General features: G+C 37.6%; 1 protein-coding gene across 4 annotated transcripts in view; it reads left to right on the top strand.

Annotated features, from left to right (window-relative positions):
• RAPGEF4 (Rap guanine nucleotide exchange factor 4) overlaps positions 1-17561 on the top strand; it is a 231008-nt gene that overhangs the window by 134022 nt on the left and 79425 nt on the right. For 2 of the 4 annotated variants that reach the window (XM_075180632.1, XM_075180635.1), the window contains 3 exons: positions 5026-5087; positions 10608-10688; positions 11232-11338. In XM_075180632.1, coding sequence (XP_075036733.1) covers positions 5026-5087; positions 10608-10688; positions 11232-11338 — 250 coding nt within the window. The remainder of the gene's footprint in view (positions 1-5025; positions 5088-10607; positions 10689-11231; positions 11339-17561) is intronic. The other 2 variants (XM_075180633.1, XM_075180634.1) reach the window with 2 other exon arrangements.

Genomic DNA, 17561 nt, shown 5'->3' with positions numbered 1-17561 from the left:
GGACAATGTCGCACAAACAGAGATGCTTAGTGATTTTGAGTCTTTATTCATCATTATATCGATATAGACAACCACTTGCCTGAGAAAAGACAGAAAATTAGGGTTCAACCCGGACCCGTACTGGTTTCTCATACAGTGACAGTAATAGCTCACCTGTATCACCTTTGGTCAGTGAAACAATGTTTAGATGCATATTAGTATTTAGACCATTTTGGATCAGCTTTAATTATAAGCAACGTTACAGCAAAATAATACTGGCTTAAAAAAACCAACAAATACCTAGCCTCCATCTGGGGCACTGTCTCACTTCTTGGCCCCTGCCTAACATGTAGGCAGCTAGTCAGTCCACTTGTCACTTTTCTCTTTAATGGCTGAACATAGTGCTTGTATTTTTTAAGTCCTTTCCATAACTGGTCACTGTGGTCCTATGTCTGAGATGCAGATGGGTTTTCACAGCTGAACACTTTGCAAACCCCACCTAGGGGTAAATGTATCAATATCTTCAACACCGGCGTGTTCAGCCTCTTCCGCGATTAAATTTCAAGCGGCGCTGCATTGTAAAGGGTTAACTTCCCTTTACAATGCAGCTCCGATTGAAATTTAATCGCGGAAGAGGCTGAACACGCGGGTGTTGAAGAACCCGCATATTGATACATTTACCCCCTAGTCTGCAATCACCACACTATCCAGTTCTATTCCTTCAAAAGATATTGAAGGAAAAAAACTATCCCGAACCCAAATCAGAACCTGTGCAGCTAGATAACACGGGCAAACACGAGGAACTAATAATGGCGACTGTGGAAAAGACTATTCTTCTATTGTGATAGAATGACTTCCTTCTACTTTTGTAAGACAGTAGACTTGTTAGAGTAACCTGGCCTCTCCAGCCATGATTCAGTGAGATGCAAACAACCTCAGCAACTACATTGCAACAATAATACAATCATTTTTTTTCATATTTCCTAATGTCAGGAAAGGAGGAAAAGATTCACACTGTTCTATTCCAAACAAGTTCCACGTCAATTCTCTCTGCGATGGTGGATTCTGTGACCATAAAAGCTTTATGAAGATCATTTTTTGCTTATAACCATTTGGTAAAACCCCAACAGAAATTGACCTGCTCATCATGAAATCCTAACTTTTCTATTAATCTCCACATTTCCCGATCATTTTGGGAATGTCTTGGTTACATGCTCATAATTCAAATGTTGATTGGAAAACTAAAACAGAATCTTTCCCATAGGAGAACCAGCCCCTTACTGACTGAATCCATATAACTTGGGTGAGAAGAGAAGAATATTGAAGATTCTCTAAAAGTATTAGAATAGTTACCAAGAATACAGATAAACTTTGTCCGGACTGCCCATATTATTGCCTGACAAAACTGCATGATCAAAGCTGCCACACGTTTTGGACTCCCTAACAAAACCATAACAAAAAGATTAATTAGTACCAAGAGTAAAACGAAGCAATATAATGAATTTACTATCTATTTCTCCAGCTGGAGCACCCATATTTTGTGTCATAAAGAAGAGCGGCTCATTATAGCCTTGTATTGATTACACAGAACTGAGCAAAGTAACACTTAAAAATTGTTTCTTTAGTAAATATCTTCACCAAAGCTTAGTGAAAGACTGCATTTCAAGCATGATTTATGAAATATACATTTTTAACAAGTACAGGGTGAGCCATAAGTGTAGAAACACCCTTTTTAAAACGTAAATGAGCAAGGAAATATTAATCCAGTGTCTACACATATGATCTGGGTGTGAGCATTGGGTCCTTGTGTAATAGAAAAAAGGCACTGGATATGCCATCCACTCCATGACTTTTCAGCATTTATTTAACAGACATCTTCGGGGGCTAGACCAGTTTGTATTTATTTAACTAGATTATATATTAAAATGAAAATTCCACTTAAGAACATCAGCAACTGTGTTAGATTGACACATCATTCTTAGATCAAGCTGGAAATGTATGAACTTCACCAATAACAGATTACATTGTAGATTGGCCAGCCCCCAAAATATTAAGGAGATGCAAAGATTTGTGGATTTTATGAAAACATTATCTGGAGTTATTCAGTTCAGCCATTTTGTTCCTTGCTTCTGTATTCCTTGTCAGATGTCAGCACTCCTAAACCGGAATTGTAACAATGTGACTTCTAACGTACCCCCATTCCCATCCTCACATCATTATACTGCTCCTGTCACGTGCAGCCCTTCCCTCACTTCCACAATTACACCAGTGTACTCGTCTTCTGAAATACTTGGTGCTGCTGTGAATGTGCTGATGTTCTGAGTATTGTATCAGACTTTACTTTAGATCTCTCAAGATATTTTTCTACTATATTCTGTACAGTTTTAATGTCAAGTTTTAAGCAAATTCAGCTAATATTTTACATACTTGCCTACTCTCTCAGAATGTCCGGGAGACTCTGAAATTCCAGGTAGGTCTGCAGGATTCCCGGGGGAGCAGGCAATTCTCCAGCATCTTGCTTGCTTCCTATCGAAGTGGGCGGGATGGGAGCCTCAATGATGTGATTCACAGTGAATCGCGTCATTTTGCCCCCATCCCCACCTCCTGCATGTCAAAATGACAATTTGGACGCGGTTTGGCCAGGTCCTGCCCTCCATGATCTTTTCTGGGCTCAAAAATTGAAAGTTGGCAAATATGATTTTCTATGTATAAACCTTGAAATTCTAACAGCTACTGTGTTGTTCTCAAGAGGTAATAAACCAAATATGTTATAACAAGTTAGATATAAGATTTTTGTTTCATATAGATGTGCTTTTCACACAGTAATCTTCCTCAGTTTGTGATTTCCCACTTGCTCCCATTCTCTTTCTCACATCATGACACTGTCACATGCAGCCTTCGACTCACTTACACCATTAAACAACCGGTCACTGCCTCTCACAAGACCCATCAAAGCGCTCATATCCTGCTGCTCATCTCCTGCATTCTGATCATCTGATTGGCTATGATATAAAAATGGTGAGAACTTTCTGAATTTTGGGAACTTGAGCAGATGAAGGTAGAACACCTTACAAAGGTGGTTTTTCAACATCCACAGTGATAAGGAAATCACTCCAACATATAAACTAAATTTTTTCTTTAACTTTGTTTACATGCTCTGATACTGAGGATGGGTGCCAGTGTTTTAATGATTACTTCATTGTTAGTCTTTCCACATACATTATTATTATTTATTATAAAATGTTATTTATATAGCACCTACATATTTTGCATCACTTTTAGTTATTCCCATCGATCCCTGCCCCATTGGTGCTTACAGTCTGTATTACCTACCACAAACAAGTAGAATAGGGCCAATATCATAAGAAGCCAACCTAACAGTATGTCTTTGGAGTGCGAGAGGAAACCGGAGCACCTGGAGGTAACCCATCAAAATATGGGGAGAATTAACAAAACTGCACAAACATACATCTCTTTTCTTATCTCGAAATATTTCCCAACTCGAGCCCTGTGCTCTGTCCAAGATCTGCACCTCTCATCCACACTCTTTACCTGCACTCACTCCAGGTTACAGGACTTTTTTCTGGCTGCACCCACTCTGCGAAATTACCTCCCTCATTTATTAAGACTTTCCCCTTGTCTCAAAACCTTAAAGCTTTCCCTGAAAACTCACCTTTTTAGTCAAGCTTATTAAATCCCTGAGCCATGTTTGTAATCTCCCTAGGCTATTCTACCTGATTACCACCCCTCTGCACAGTTCAATCAAAACTTATATTTATTCTCTCTCTATATTAAAACAACCCTCTGAACTCCAAACTAGCATCTTATAGATCTTATAGCCCCATTCTCACTTTTTCCAATTGCAATCTGGCTGGACCAGTATGTGGCTATTAACCTATTGTATCAAACACTTATTTTCTTATATATTGTACATTTAGTAGCAAGACCCTCTTACCTCTTTGGTAATATCCAGGGGTCTATTTAGGTGTAAAATTGTAGATCTTGGGAAAAATCAGTTGTCATCAGATTTAGAGATTTTAGTTCCCCAAAATAAATATAGTTATTTTTTTATTTTTCTTATTATTTTTTTTATTTATTTATTTTTATTTATTTTTTGTAAGTTTTATCATTGATTTATTACACAAACCTAGAACTGGAAGTCCAAGGGGGTAAATATTTACTAAATTGTGAGTTTGAAAAAGTGGATTCTAGCTTTCATTTTGTAGAATGCATTAAATAAACAACTACTAGAATCTGATTGGTTGTTATAGGCAAAATCTCCACATTTTCAAACCTGCAGTTTAGTAAATATATCCTCAAGTCCGGCTCACACATGCGCTGGTCTGGCGATTGCTGAGATAGAAAACCTTAAAAATCACAGGCAGAGTCTTGAATTATTATTGTACTTGTCGATGATCACTTGCCGCGGTGTGATTGATGTCTAGCCCTAGTAAATGTTTAGAATAAAAAATATATTTTTTTTATCTCTAATTGTCTCTGTTACTGTTTTGAATAATGTGTACCCCAAGCAAAACCCCCAATATAATCTAAACCACAATGTTTGAAAAAATAACCACCTAAATTTAGATCCTCACCCCAAATCCAAGCTGAAAGCCTGTCTGAAAACAACTTTATTTAAATATGGGATTTATTTTTAAATGACAAGCAGCTTGGGTGAGTGGAGAGGAAGCTTCATGCATGCGTGTTATTGGTAAGCGAAATGCCTACTCATTCCTCCTTTTGAGCACTAGAAATGCATTAGAAAGCCTGACCCCACCAGTACTGTTAATCTAGGTGATCAGAAGTTTGATTGGTAGGAAAATAAACTTTATGAGATGAAAATCTGTAGGGCAAACAAACGAAAGTGAAAAGCAGGTCACAGATAAGAACTCAGTTACTAGGACAAATTACTTACTGACCCAACCAACACCGTAACAGCAGATTTTCCCACAGCTTTACAACAATTGAAACATTTCCCAAAGCATTAAAGCAAATTACATTCTCTTTTCTCCTGATCTCTGTAACTATTGTTTTACTTTCTTTTAGGGTTATCCGACAAAGAAAACATGAACAGTGCCCTGTGCTCGGGATCCAAAAATTGTAACAAGGTAAAAATCTATATATTAATAACCTGTATGACCTATTTGTGGATGCACAAATGTGATTCTTTATAATAATATCTACAATTAAATATTGTTTTAATTGCATATGTTGAGATGTGATATCTAGTGACAATAAATCCTAATTCCACCCAAAACTAAAAATGTTTTTTTGCGTGGGATTAGGTAAAATATTTTGAGTGTCTATGCTCCGGTGTGGGTCTCCCAGGTCCTCTAATGGTTTTTCTCAGGAGATCCTCCCTCCTGCTCAGGTGGACTTTTTTTTCTCAAAGTGATTCCAGGGTTTTGGAAGGCCCTCCAACTGAATGGGGTGGCCACATCGGAATTACACTGGTGAGGATTTTCGGGACCATTAGTGGTATCAGAGGATCCCCCACATTGGAGCAGTGCAGTTAAGTAAGATTTTGTGGTTGAAATTATTTTAGCTGACTCTGAATTAGCGAGTTAGCATTTATTTTGTTTGTGATATCATATTGTATACTGTACTGTGATGCTTATTTACACTCAATGTAGCTCCATGCTGTCTTCTTCCGGCGTTTGTAAGTGGGTATATCTAGTGGTGGATATGTCTAGTGGTGGGTATGTGTTGTCGCCATGCTGTAAAGGTGTTCAGTGGTGTTTGCAAAGAGCCCCTGTGTAGCACCATAGTTTTAGCCTCTTAACCAATAGGTTCCCACCACTGCCTCCTAAAACACAAAGGCATGCTCTATCCTAAAACATATTTACTTCCACTACTGTACTTATGGTCAATCTTAAGCACTCTGGAGCTCATGCTGAGTTGGATACATTTAATTTGGAAACCCCCCTTGTGACTCCCCCCACTGCTTATGTTTTCTATAGGTTCTGTTTTATTGTATGTTTTCACCACGTTTGCACATGTTTTCTCCAGATGCTCCGGTTTCCTCCCAAACCCCCATAACAGTAGGTTAATTTGCTGCTGACAAAATTAACCCTAGTCTGTGTGTGTGTGTTAGGGAATGTAGACTGTAATGTAAGCTCCAATGGGGCAAGGGGTGATGTGAATGGCAAATATTCTTGTACAGCTCTGCGGAATTGGTGGCGCTATATAAATAAATGGTGATGCCGCTGATGATGATGATGATTGTCTATGGCACATATTAATGATGATCCAAGCACCCTCATATAACCTATCTACCGAGAGATGCAGTGTCTTAATGAGGTACTGGAAAGTCTACCATTAATATTACATGGGGACCTCACATATGATCATTGTTCATTGTTAATATCTAAAGATTTACCCAAATGAGATCCCAAGGACCCGTGGCAGTCACATAAAAAAATAAAACAGAAGCACAAACCACATAACCATTCCATGGGTATGTTATACATGTGTCCAAAGTCTATGGCGAAGACTTAAAGTTGGCGCAAGTGCATTTACGTGTCAGGTACAATTTGCCACATTGCACATGCATACTTCATGCGCCAGTATTTGTGGCCCCTAGCTCTTCAAGAGACAGGTCAGGGGAGTGCAAGTGCAGTACAGGCTGCAGACTTAAGTTAAACACGCTCCTTTGATACGCATCTTATTTTTGATTACACATGTTTTCGAAATATGTTACTGACCGAGAGTAAATTCTGCACATACACAAGTCGAGTTGATGATGATGATGATTGCTGCATATTTGCTTTGGATGCATCAATACGCTAGATTTAAGGTTGCACATATCTTAAGAAGTGTGTAAGTCAAAATGCACAAGTGGAAATGTAAATGTTCATCTCTTAATCACCCCCATGTGTTCCGTTAACTCTAGCTTGTATATGTGGAAAGCAAGAGGGTTCTTGTTAGAGAATACTTATTAGATTCAGTCCTCTATAATTCTGTTTTTTATTATAAAAATATAGCTAAACCTACTTTTTACATTGAAGGGACACAATATACACCTCAAAATAAATATTCAGCAGCTAATAAAAACAGTACGTAAAATCTAGTAGCAGACTACAAGTCGGGTTAGTGGTTGTTGATATCTGTAACTAATGTGCTCCACAAAAAGCATCTAATTTGATTTCGAGTACTTTCCCAGTGGTTATTTTTAAACAGAGGATGGTAGAGCTATCGAAAGCATTTGAGCGCTCGTAAAAATGTAACCAGCAAAGAAAGAAAAAAATACAAATCTTTAGAGACCCCTCTCCTGTCTGAAGTATAGACTGTGGGAGGATATGTTAGGCTTGCTGTGACTTTTATAGAATTTGAGTATTTGGCCATAAAGAAGTAGTATAAGGATTTTTGTCTGCAGTGGAGGGTTGCTGGTTCTGAAATCAGCTTTAAAAATACAGCAGTTGCAGGGGCATACGTCAGTTTTCTAGAGGGGTCTTTCCAAGTGCTTGTTTTCAGATCAAAGCAAAATAAACCCAAAACTATTGCCACAACAATAATAATCAAATTATAAAGGCCACCGTCCCCTCCTCCCCTCTTACCTACCCCGGGGACCACAGGTCGCTAGTTCCGCCTCTGCCTGGGTTGTATACCATAATCTCTTGTGTAGATTGTGTAAAGGTAACTGCTAATGACTTCAGTGGTCGTACAAACTGGAATATCTTGTGTATTATCAGTGATCTTATTCAGTTATCGCTATATCCATATTAATACTGTATTTATTATTTTAGATACAATATGCATGAAAAGGGTGTTTGGCCCCAGACATATATTTATATGAAGGAAACCAACATGTAAGGGAACTCCCAAAAAATTATTGTTGTTAACTTTGTGTCTACTTTCTGATGGATAGGTAAGCATATACAAGAAAAACCACACAAAGTCCAGCACTGAGCTCCAATTTATTAGGATAATGAGTGATAGCAGCTGTAGAAAGGAACGTTGCCAAGTTCTACTAAAGACGTGTATAGAAAGTGAAAAGAAACAGCGCTGGGCACTCAAAACAAACCCTTTTTATAAAATAGAGCAGAAGCAGCACACAAATGCTATATGATTGATATTTGTGTATTACTGCATAGATGCCTACTCTCCTGGAATGTCCAGGAGACTCCCGAATTTTGGGGAGTTCTCCCTGACCCCTGGGAGAGTAGGGCAGCCTCCTGCATACTGCCCCCTTCGTTGGTGAACTAGGCGATAGGCCCAAATTGATAACATTTGGCAGGGGGCGGGGCCTAACAACATGATTCACGTGGCCACGCCCCATCACGGAGCCACCTCCTGGAGATCCTGCTGCCAAAGTTGCAAGTATGGTATTACTTATGCACTACTTACAAACATATTTTATACAAAAGGTATCTTTTGAGCGCCCAGCGCTGTTTCTTTTTAGTTTTTGGATAAATAAGCATATATGAAATTGTCGTCTAAGGATCTGAAATAAGTCAATAAACATTACTAAAAAACATTCCTAAAATTATACTAATATTTTAGTACTGGTATGGTTTATTTTATCTAGTAGCCCCTTATTAGGACACACCTAAATGATGGAAAGAAAAAAAAAGCAAATAATTGCTGCTGCTCAGTGATAATATAATACATACAGTCATGGTCTCCTATACTATAGTCACTGTGAGGAGCACTGCTAAACAATCTAATAAGTACTGGAATGCCAGAGGCTGGTGTGGTGAAGGCTGGGGTATTAAAAGTTAATTGAGTAGATTTTAGGCATATTTTAGGCAAAATGTGAAACATTATCTTTTCCAGAAAACCCTAAGTCCCAGATAATAGGACCTATACGTGTATATATATATATATATATATATATATATATATATATATATATATATATATTTACAGTAGTGTTACCATGCTTAGGTCTTTGCCTTCTAGGATGTCATGTCTAGGACTTAGTTCCTGCTGTCCAGACCTTACCTTAGTTCTTTGTTGGGCCCTATAGGGAGACGTTGTATATGGTTCCATTCTCCTCTCCCATGACATTTCTCTCTGGGGCCTTTTAATTGTTACCTTCAGAGATTTATTATAAGAAGGGTGTGAGAGGAAGATAGAAAGAGCACAGAGCTGTGTTACCCAGTCCTTGGCTCTATCAGTAAGATTGTGATGCACTGTTCTGAATGTACAAAGTATACAGCATTGAAGTGTGAAAGCTGGCTGGATACTATGGGCCTGATTCATTAACGAAAGTTAGGGAAAAAAGGAGTAAATTTGCTCCTGGATAAACCATGTTACTATGCAAGGGGTGCAAATTAGTTTATTATTTTGCACATAAGTTAAATAATGGCTGTTTTTTCATGTAGCACACAAATACTTGAATTATTTTTACTCTGAAATGTAAAGTTGATCTAGGACATGCCCTATCCCAACTATAAATCTGCCATTACATTTTAAATTTTTCACCCCCTCCAATACATCATGGTTTTGACAAAATGCAAAGTTACTCCTTTTTTTGCTATACTTTCCTTAATGAATCAGGCCCTGTGTCTTACTTTATAAATGGAGTCTTCTGGCTCCTGTCATACCTCATCATTGACCTGTTAGAAGGTAGACAAACTCTGTGTACCCACAAACATATCCCTTTGTGTGATTTAAGTGGGGGAGGGCTGGCATGCTTTAGCCTGGGGGGGGGCAAGACTATTAGGAACATTTTAAAGGGAAAAAAATGCAGATGGCCCAGTGACCCAGACCAAGGCGGCCCTCTGTGGGACTGGCCCGGAGGGCTGATGCCCCCTGCCCCAGGACTGAAGGGAATGTGCCCACTGATACTGTTTTTCAAGCTTCTGACCACACCCTGTGTTTGTTTCTATCTAACAGCTGACCTACATTCCAAATTCAGCAGCTCTATAAAAAAAAGAGAGAGAGAATGGATCTTTTAGCCTTCTTCATACTCAATATGTACACACAGATTGAGGGGCTTATTTAATAAATTGATGTAATGTAACCCATAGTGATCAGATATCAGCTTTTAGCAGTGTGATATTTTTAGGTTAATGAAAGGTAATATCTGTTACAGATTACTGCACATGTGTTCTATTTGCATTGTTTTCATGTATGACCTTTATTACATATATTTCACTGTAAATAGTATGACTTGAAAGTTGATTAAATGAGTATACTTTTAATGACATCATTTTACAGCTTCGATAAAGACTACCATACCTGACTGGTAATCACAAGTTCATAAACGCTACTGTTTTTAATGTATAATATTAAATTATCTTGTTACTTAGTGCTTTGTCCCGGCACTAAAAACTTAAGCTGTTTCCCCTGTAGTTTTACAACTGAGTGATTTGACTTATGTTAACCATAAAATGTATTGACATATTATGCTATATTCATATCCCATAAGCACTACTTATAATTTATAAACGTAAACATTTCAGTTTTCTTTTTACGTTTAATGTATAATTTATATATTTTTTTTATAATTTAATTTAGTTTTGTTTTTAATGTTTACATTATTACTTGCTTTCTTTTTGCATAGACTTGTTCCTTTTTTACATTAGCTGGTACTTTTTGTTTTCTTTCTCTTGATTACTAATATTATTCTTTTGTTTTCATGTTTGTTTTTTGTTTATTTTGGATTACGTGTTTTTTTTCAGAACCCCCTCATTGAAAATCAAATCACGCTCCGTCAAGCAAAAACCATTACAGAGGTAATGGGATGCCGGGAGGTGGCTAAGGTGCATACTTTCAAAATGCAAGGCTTCCTTTTTTTAGGACTGAAGTCAAGTTTTTTCTTTATAACATGAAACAATGTAACATTAACCGTATTCTATAGAACCCTTGCTTTAACATCCAATCACTGGTGATGGTGGAAAGCCTAGAACAAGTTTGAAAATGGCGGTAGGAGTGTGTAATTGGTTGTAAGCTATGGTTACCAATCACATGCCACCTTCACCAGCTAACAACCAATCACTCTGGTCCAGATGCCCCTCCCCCCTTTTCAAACTTTTCTTGGGTCTATTGTGGATTGTTTGTCAATACAAGCGGACTGTACCACCCCTTTAAATTGATTGTCTGTATAATCCAAGAGATGCCACACAATTGTAATTCAATGCAGATGCTTATAATTTGGTGCAGAGAAATAGATTTTTTGTCTTTGAATAAATCATTAATTACAAATATTTCTGAATACTCTCAACTACATTTGTCTCCAGCAGGGGATACAGCGCACATTTGTTATGCTTCATGTAACATGCTATTTTATGTCTGAATCATTAAAGGTCCCTTCTGAGCGTATCCTCAGGGCTGAGAAGACTTTACGTAATGCAATCCTTTCCCGAGCACCTCACATGATAAGAGATCGGAAATACCATCTAAAAACGTACAGGTAAGTGAATTCCCACATAAAATCATCTAAATGTGTGTAGCTTAAATTACCTCCAAAACCTAAAACACATAAATTGATTCACCACAAAAGTGTATCTCTAAACGTTCTCTAGTATAGGTGTAAATAATATCTATCACTGTCTAATGTGGAGAGAGAACACACAGCTGTAAGCTAGGATTCAGCGCTTGGACATCAGCAGCCTATCAGAGCTCACAGATATTTGGGATGGCGGAGGGGATTGTGAACTACATTTTCCAGTGGACATCTGTAAACTAATTAGACAACCTGAATTCCAAACACAAATTTTGAGACATTGCAGGTAGAGAACAGAAGGGCCAATGAAATTGGGGCTAATTGCAATACTGCAATTTGGAACATGATTATTCTAGCGGAATAGGAATTTAGAAAGTGGACAGTTATTTTAAAGAGGATTTTATAAAAATAACTTACATTTCCTGTATCTTGTGGTAGACTTAATATTACAGAGAAGACAAGAGTAACATCATAATCAATATATTTTGGTCAATTAATGCATTGTTCAACTTGAGATTAATTAAAAGTACCTTCTGTTGCATGTGTTTGTTCAGAAAGTGAGGGTGTGAGGTGGTGTCTAAGCTGCCACAAAATGAGACATTATAATTGGGCAAAAATATGTTTTTAGTTATTTTGCCAAAATAATACCATGTGGCCCAAAATTAAATTTCATGGCCTTAGCGTTTGGCCTGCCTTGAGGCAAGGTGAGAACCTTTCCTTAACGGACACTAGAGACAACATGAATGACTTTGACGTTCTACAGCCAGATTCTTGCCATTACTGAAGTCCTTGGCCTTATCGCCTGTGAGGACCGCACGTCTTAGTGGTTTCTTGGAAATCACCTAGGCAGTGGTTTTCAACCAAAACACAGTTCATTCCAATATGGACATGCGGATATACAGTCATTGGACAGATGCAATTCTTCAGAATGTTCAGCATTCACAAGTGACAGAAGCACAGTTGCTAGTCACCTATCCACGAACATCCTCATTACAGTCAAAACATAGGTTATATCCCCTTCAATATTTCCATGATGGTGGAGCTAATGGTGGGCAGGCTAGAGGTAGTAGCCAGGTTGTGATAGGTGGGCCAGTCATACTGTATAACCCTGAGGTTCCTCCCTTGGAAATGGGAACTGTTGGCTCCCTATTCTAGGGATACTAGCATAACAATGACTTGGTTGACTAAACAGGAGAGATGTGATAGCATTATACATTTATAAACAAATTATTTAACCCAGACATCTGGTCCTCTTATCCCTGATTTACATTGCACAGGGCGTCATTTAAGAATACCCTGTCTGGCTTATGTAACCTTGTTCCTATTAGCATAAATACGCACAGCATACAATAACATGTGTTAAACAAATGCACAAGAACAATTTATGCAAATAAACTCTAAAGCTAGGTACACGCTACAGAAAATATCTCCCAATGCGTTATCTTTAACGATTTTACCAATCAACTGAATGTCCCGATCAACATGCCAATCCATGTCTACATACTTACACGATTTGACACTATTTGCCTTCAGATCTGTGCTCTTCATCTGTCATAACCATTTGCTGAAAAGATCGTGACACTGTAATATCTATTGAGATCTGCCTACACTGCTGGTCATGAGTACAAACACACTGCAGAATTTGCCCAACATCGTTCCATTATTTATAGAGATTTTTAGTCCAGTTATAAAATCAAATGACCGATACGATGTGCTTTGGTATAATAAAACATGATTATGGGAGCGTACACACTAATACAACCTAACAGTCGTTATTGTGTGATTGGCATGATAATCGGGTTCCTAGCTTGAGGCTGTGAGATGGTGAAAGTTTGTAGTATGCAGATAGAGTGATAGTTCACAAGTGTGCATCTGCTTTATTCACACGTGTCCATAAATTCCACTTCTTGGTTTCCCACCGTTATATTGAACAACTTCAGCCTGTCTAATTGAACTGCCCCCTTTCTGGTGTTTCCCTTTGCATTTCCTTACTTAAAGAAGTACATTTTATTAAAAACTACAAGAATATATTCCCATGTCTGCTGACTGTTTTTTACTTTAACACTTTCTTACGTAAGGATTTAATAAACCCTTTCCCTTAGAGGCCAGTCTGCAGTGTTTAGGAGGTTAGATAGCATACGTGTGCATTATTTTATAGACAGTTCAAAAAGCAAATGTTAGCTGCACAAATGTACATAAATGTAAATGTACATAGATATAACTGCAAATGTACAATAAGTGCCAGGATCTTAGACACATAAAGAAAGGTAGCTTTGCCCCAAATATTACGCAATACGTTTGAACAGCCTGTTGCTGTTTCCAACATTGAGTGACATTTGATGTAAGTCATTATAGGGATAAGTTCTACTTCACTGGGCCTAGGAAACAGTTGCTGTAAAAGTAATAATTTGTACATGGGCTTCTCTGGAGAAGCTCTTACATAAAATATTGAAATCTTCTTTCCCCCTGACAGTTCTTATTTGTCTGTATGGATGCTTAAACAACATATCTTGGCAGCATACCTCTTTTGCTCAATGTTAAATGATCAGAAATGTGCCTTGGCTTTAAATCCATGTAATGCTCAATTGCAAGTGTATACATGCAGATGCTGTTAATAATAGAAAATTGAAACCTTGCAGTCGTTACATATGTGAAGACAATTTGCCTTGCTGATTTTCTGGCATTTAAAGTGCAGACAGCATTTCCAATAAAAAGTTGTATTTTTCTGCCCGCTGATGAGGAGTTAAAGATTGCTCTTTGTAACAGACCTCCTGGCCATGTCTAAATATCCGTAAGAAACATTCCACATATTTAACATTAATGAAATATGAAGATTTACAAATCCCGTCTCTGCCTTCTGCCAGCATTTGCCATCTTTACACAGTTGTTAGTTGTATTTCGTCAGAGGCTTGAAATACCTTTTGGTGAAATACAAACATATTAATAAATTGTACAATGTTCAAACAATTATCATTTGCTGTGTAGTTGCTGTCATTGACAGTCAAGTTGTCAGTGACAGTCTGGGTATCCTGTAAGTTGGTTGGAACCCATTAGATTGAATGCACCTTCCAAACCAGCACAACCTTCACTCATTCTTACTTTATTTCTTAGATAAACAGTTGCCAGATAGATAATATATAACTAGTTTCTAAACTCATCTAAAATGTTTTTGTCCACTGAACACTTCACTCTCATTATAATTTCTCATTTTACTTTTATATATTTAAGCAGCAATCCCACTGATTTCCTCAAACAATAACACCGCCTTCTTACATGGTACTTCGTTAAAATTTTTATACTCTGTAATAGCGAAACAGAAACAATTACAGTTCATTAAAATGCAAACTAAAGAACTCATTAACAAAACTCTCATCAATGGCATCCTTGTGGTCCAGACCATCCATTGAGCATAAAGCCAAATATATGGTATATGACTGCAACAACAACCAGCAAATAAACTTAATTTTATATAAGATATGATATAGCTGGATATAACTTATATAAGAAGTCCACTTCATTTTTTTAAATTTCATTTCGGACTGGGTATCTGACCAGGGTAGGAAGAGCTCACTGGGAAAACAATGGATTGGGGGAGGAGCATGCAGGGGGACATACCTCCTGACTTTGCATGCTGCCAGAATAAAGTTGCGACTGGGACAGTTTCCAAAATCAGGACTGCTCCACCAGAATGAGGACAGGTGGCAGAGTGAGCTGCTCTCTCCTACCTGTTTTTGTAACATTCCCTTCTTGCAGCTTCTGCTGCTTGTGTCATAAGCTCTGTTGCTGCTTGTCTGGATCCTGGAATGTTGGACCCCTGTTTGAAAAAGAGATAGCTTCTATTCACCTAATGGACAGGTGGGTAAAGAGCCTCCTCCCCCTCGCTAACCTTGTCATTAAATTATTAGCCCCCACATTTTATACAGAGACCCCCATATTGCATTCTTAGCCACTACAATATATTAAGAGCCTAAATCAACCCCACATTACATAAATAGCACCCAAATTTATTTATAAAAGGGACACTATATTAAATTAATAGCCACACCTGAAGCTATCTTATATAAGCAGCATTCATATTACTTAATAGCCCCCACCAACTTCCACAGTACATTAATGTCCCTAAATACATTAATAGCCCCCCACATTACATAATTATTCTCCAACACCTCCCACATTGCATCAATAGCCCCAACAGTAATAGCCTCACAAAATAACCTTAATACCCCATCCTACATTACATTAATACACTCCCTCCAATATTTTTTTTTTTTAGTGACACAAAATATTTTCTGTAAAATGTTCACCGTCTTTTGAAAATTTATGTTTGGCTCAGTTCTGGCTTTTTTTATTGTAACCTTGCGTGAGGAATGTCCTGCACCAGAGGAAGGGAACCTTTTTTTAATCATAAGGCCACATTTCTGAAGGATCTCAAGGCTGCATGTTGTATTGCAAGTTGCATAATTGTGTACATTCAGCATTTACAGCATTTATGCACAAATATATATACATACATATATATACACACACACATATATATATATATATATATATATATATATATATATATATGTATCACTTTTAGGAATAAACACATAAAAACTTGTATTATGTTTCTGTTCCTGTTTGCTGTGTGCAAGGAATTTAATGTTAACTTCTAACTTTGATGTCTTCAGCCTCAGTTCATTTTCCTAGTGCTGGTTCTGTTATCTGTTATTTGTCTTGATATTACCATGTGCAAAAATGTAACCTTGGATCAATAAGTTGTCCCAAAGCAAGAGAGTTATCACTGAGCATGTTGGCGTAATTGAGGATATTGCATTGCATTCTTCCATATTTCTACAGGATTTATTTTGTTATTAAAAAGTGACTTTATAATGTTGTCTTCTGAAAGTTTCAGCAGCTCCATCTGTAAGTTCTCAAGTGCATGTGAGATGTCCACTAGATGTGCCTTAGCTTGAAATCATACAAAACAGAAGTGGAGGTTGCTCAATCAATTTATAGGCTATAGCAGGTGCTTGAAAGGGTGGAGTTATCCTGAAAGGAACAAACACAGAGAAAAATCCCCCAGCACACTGCTATAGCCAGCAAAGGAGCTGCCATTTCTGCTTGTACATAAAAATGCAAAAGTCTCAGTTGCACACATTTAGCTTGAAATCATGCCTTAAAAATATTTAAATCTTTCATTTTACTTTTCAATGAGTGACTAAAAAACACCTACATATTTGTTTATATCCCGATTTTGCATTTCATGTATATTTTGTTTTTTTAAAACTTTAGCCAACTTTGGAAAATGTGTGGGAGAAAAAGCTGACTTGTTTTCTCCGGAACAACTGAATTTTCTCCCACATTTCATGTAAGGACTTTGTTGTGCCTTCCATAGAAATATTTGGTTAATTTAATTTGCTACTATGTGTGCTATTTTATAAGTAGCCTCAGTGGCTTAATTTGTTTTTCCCAAACGTTTCTAAATAAGCGTTGTTGCTGCATTCTATTCTATTTTAGTCTGGATAGACGGCTTTACGGTCTTCTCCTTCTATGGGTGCATTTTTGTGATGCCTATGAGCCTCATAATGCTGTATCTCCTCACAGTGGCAATTAAAGAATCACAAAGCAAAGAAACCATTTTATCATCCACAGACATGGCATAATGTACCATCTCCCGTTCTTCAGTGAAACACCCTGCTTTCAGCGTTCATTCTTTTTTCGTTCTTCAAGGCTGAAGTTGTCCAGGGTATTTCTAATACAAAAGTACAGGAATAAAAGACGATTCAAACAAAAATCACTTTATATTAGTAACTTAAAGTTACTGACTCTTTTAATTATGTCCACAACCTTTCTTGATTGGCACTAGTGAGGAGTTACTTGTTTTTTATTTACTATAGTTGGTTGATGTTTTCATGGCTGTCTTGTTTGTGCAAAGAGTGGGCTTTTACTTTTTATCCACTAATATTCTCATTTTAGAAACATTAATATTCATTTTGTTTTTAAACATTTTGAAACAAAGTTTTTCTTTATAATTGTGGGCCAGCCGGTCTTACCTCGGACCAGCCGTAACTCCTGCACTGCCTCTCTCCTCCTCTGCTATTTCTGTCGGTTCCTCAGCTGCTCACAAAGGAAGTTCCTCCTCTCTGAGCAGCTGCTCTCTCTGATTGGTGCTCCAGAATGCATGGCATTCTGAGGTGTCAGTTTC

The sequence above is a fragment of the Mixophyes fleayi genome, chromosome 7, assembly GCF_038048845.1.
Source record: "Mixophyes fleayi isolate aMixFle1 chromosome 7, aMixFle1.hap1, whole genome shotgun sequence".
NCBI lineage: Eukaryota > Metazoa > Chordata > Amphibia > Anura > Limnodynastidae > Mixophyes > Mixophyes fleayi.
The sequence above is the reverse complement of the archived record's forward strand: the minus strand, read 5'-3'. Positions and strand labels throughout refer to the sequence as shown.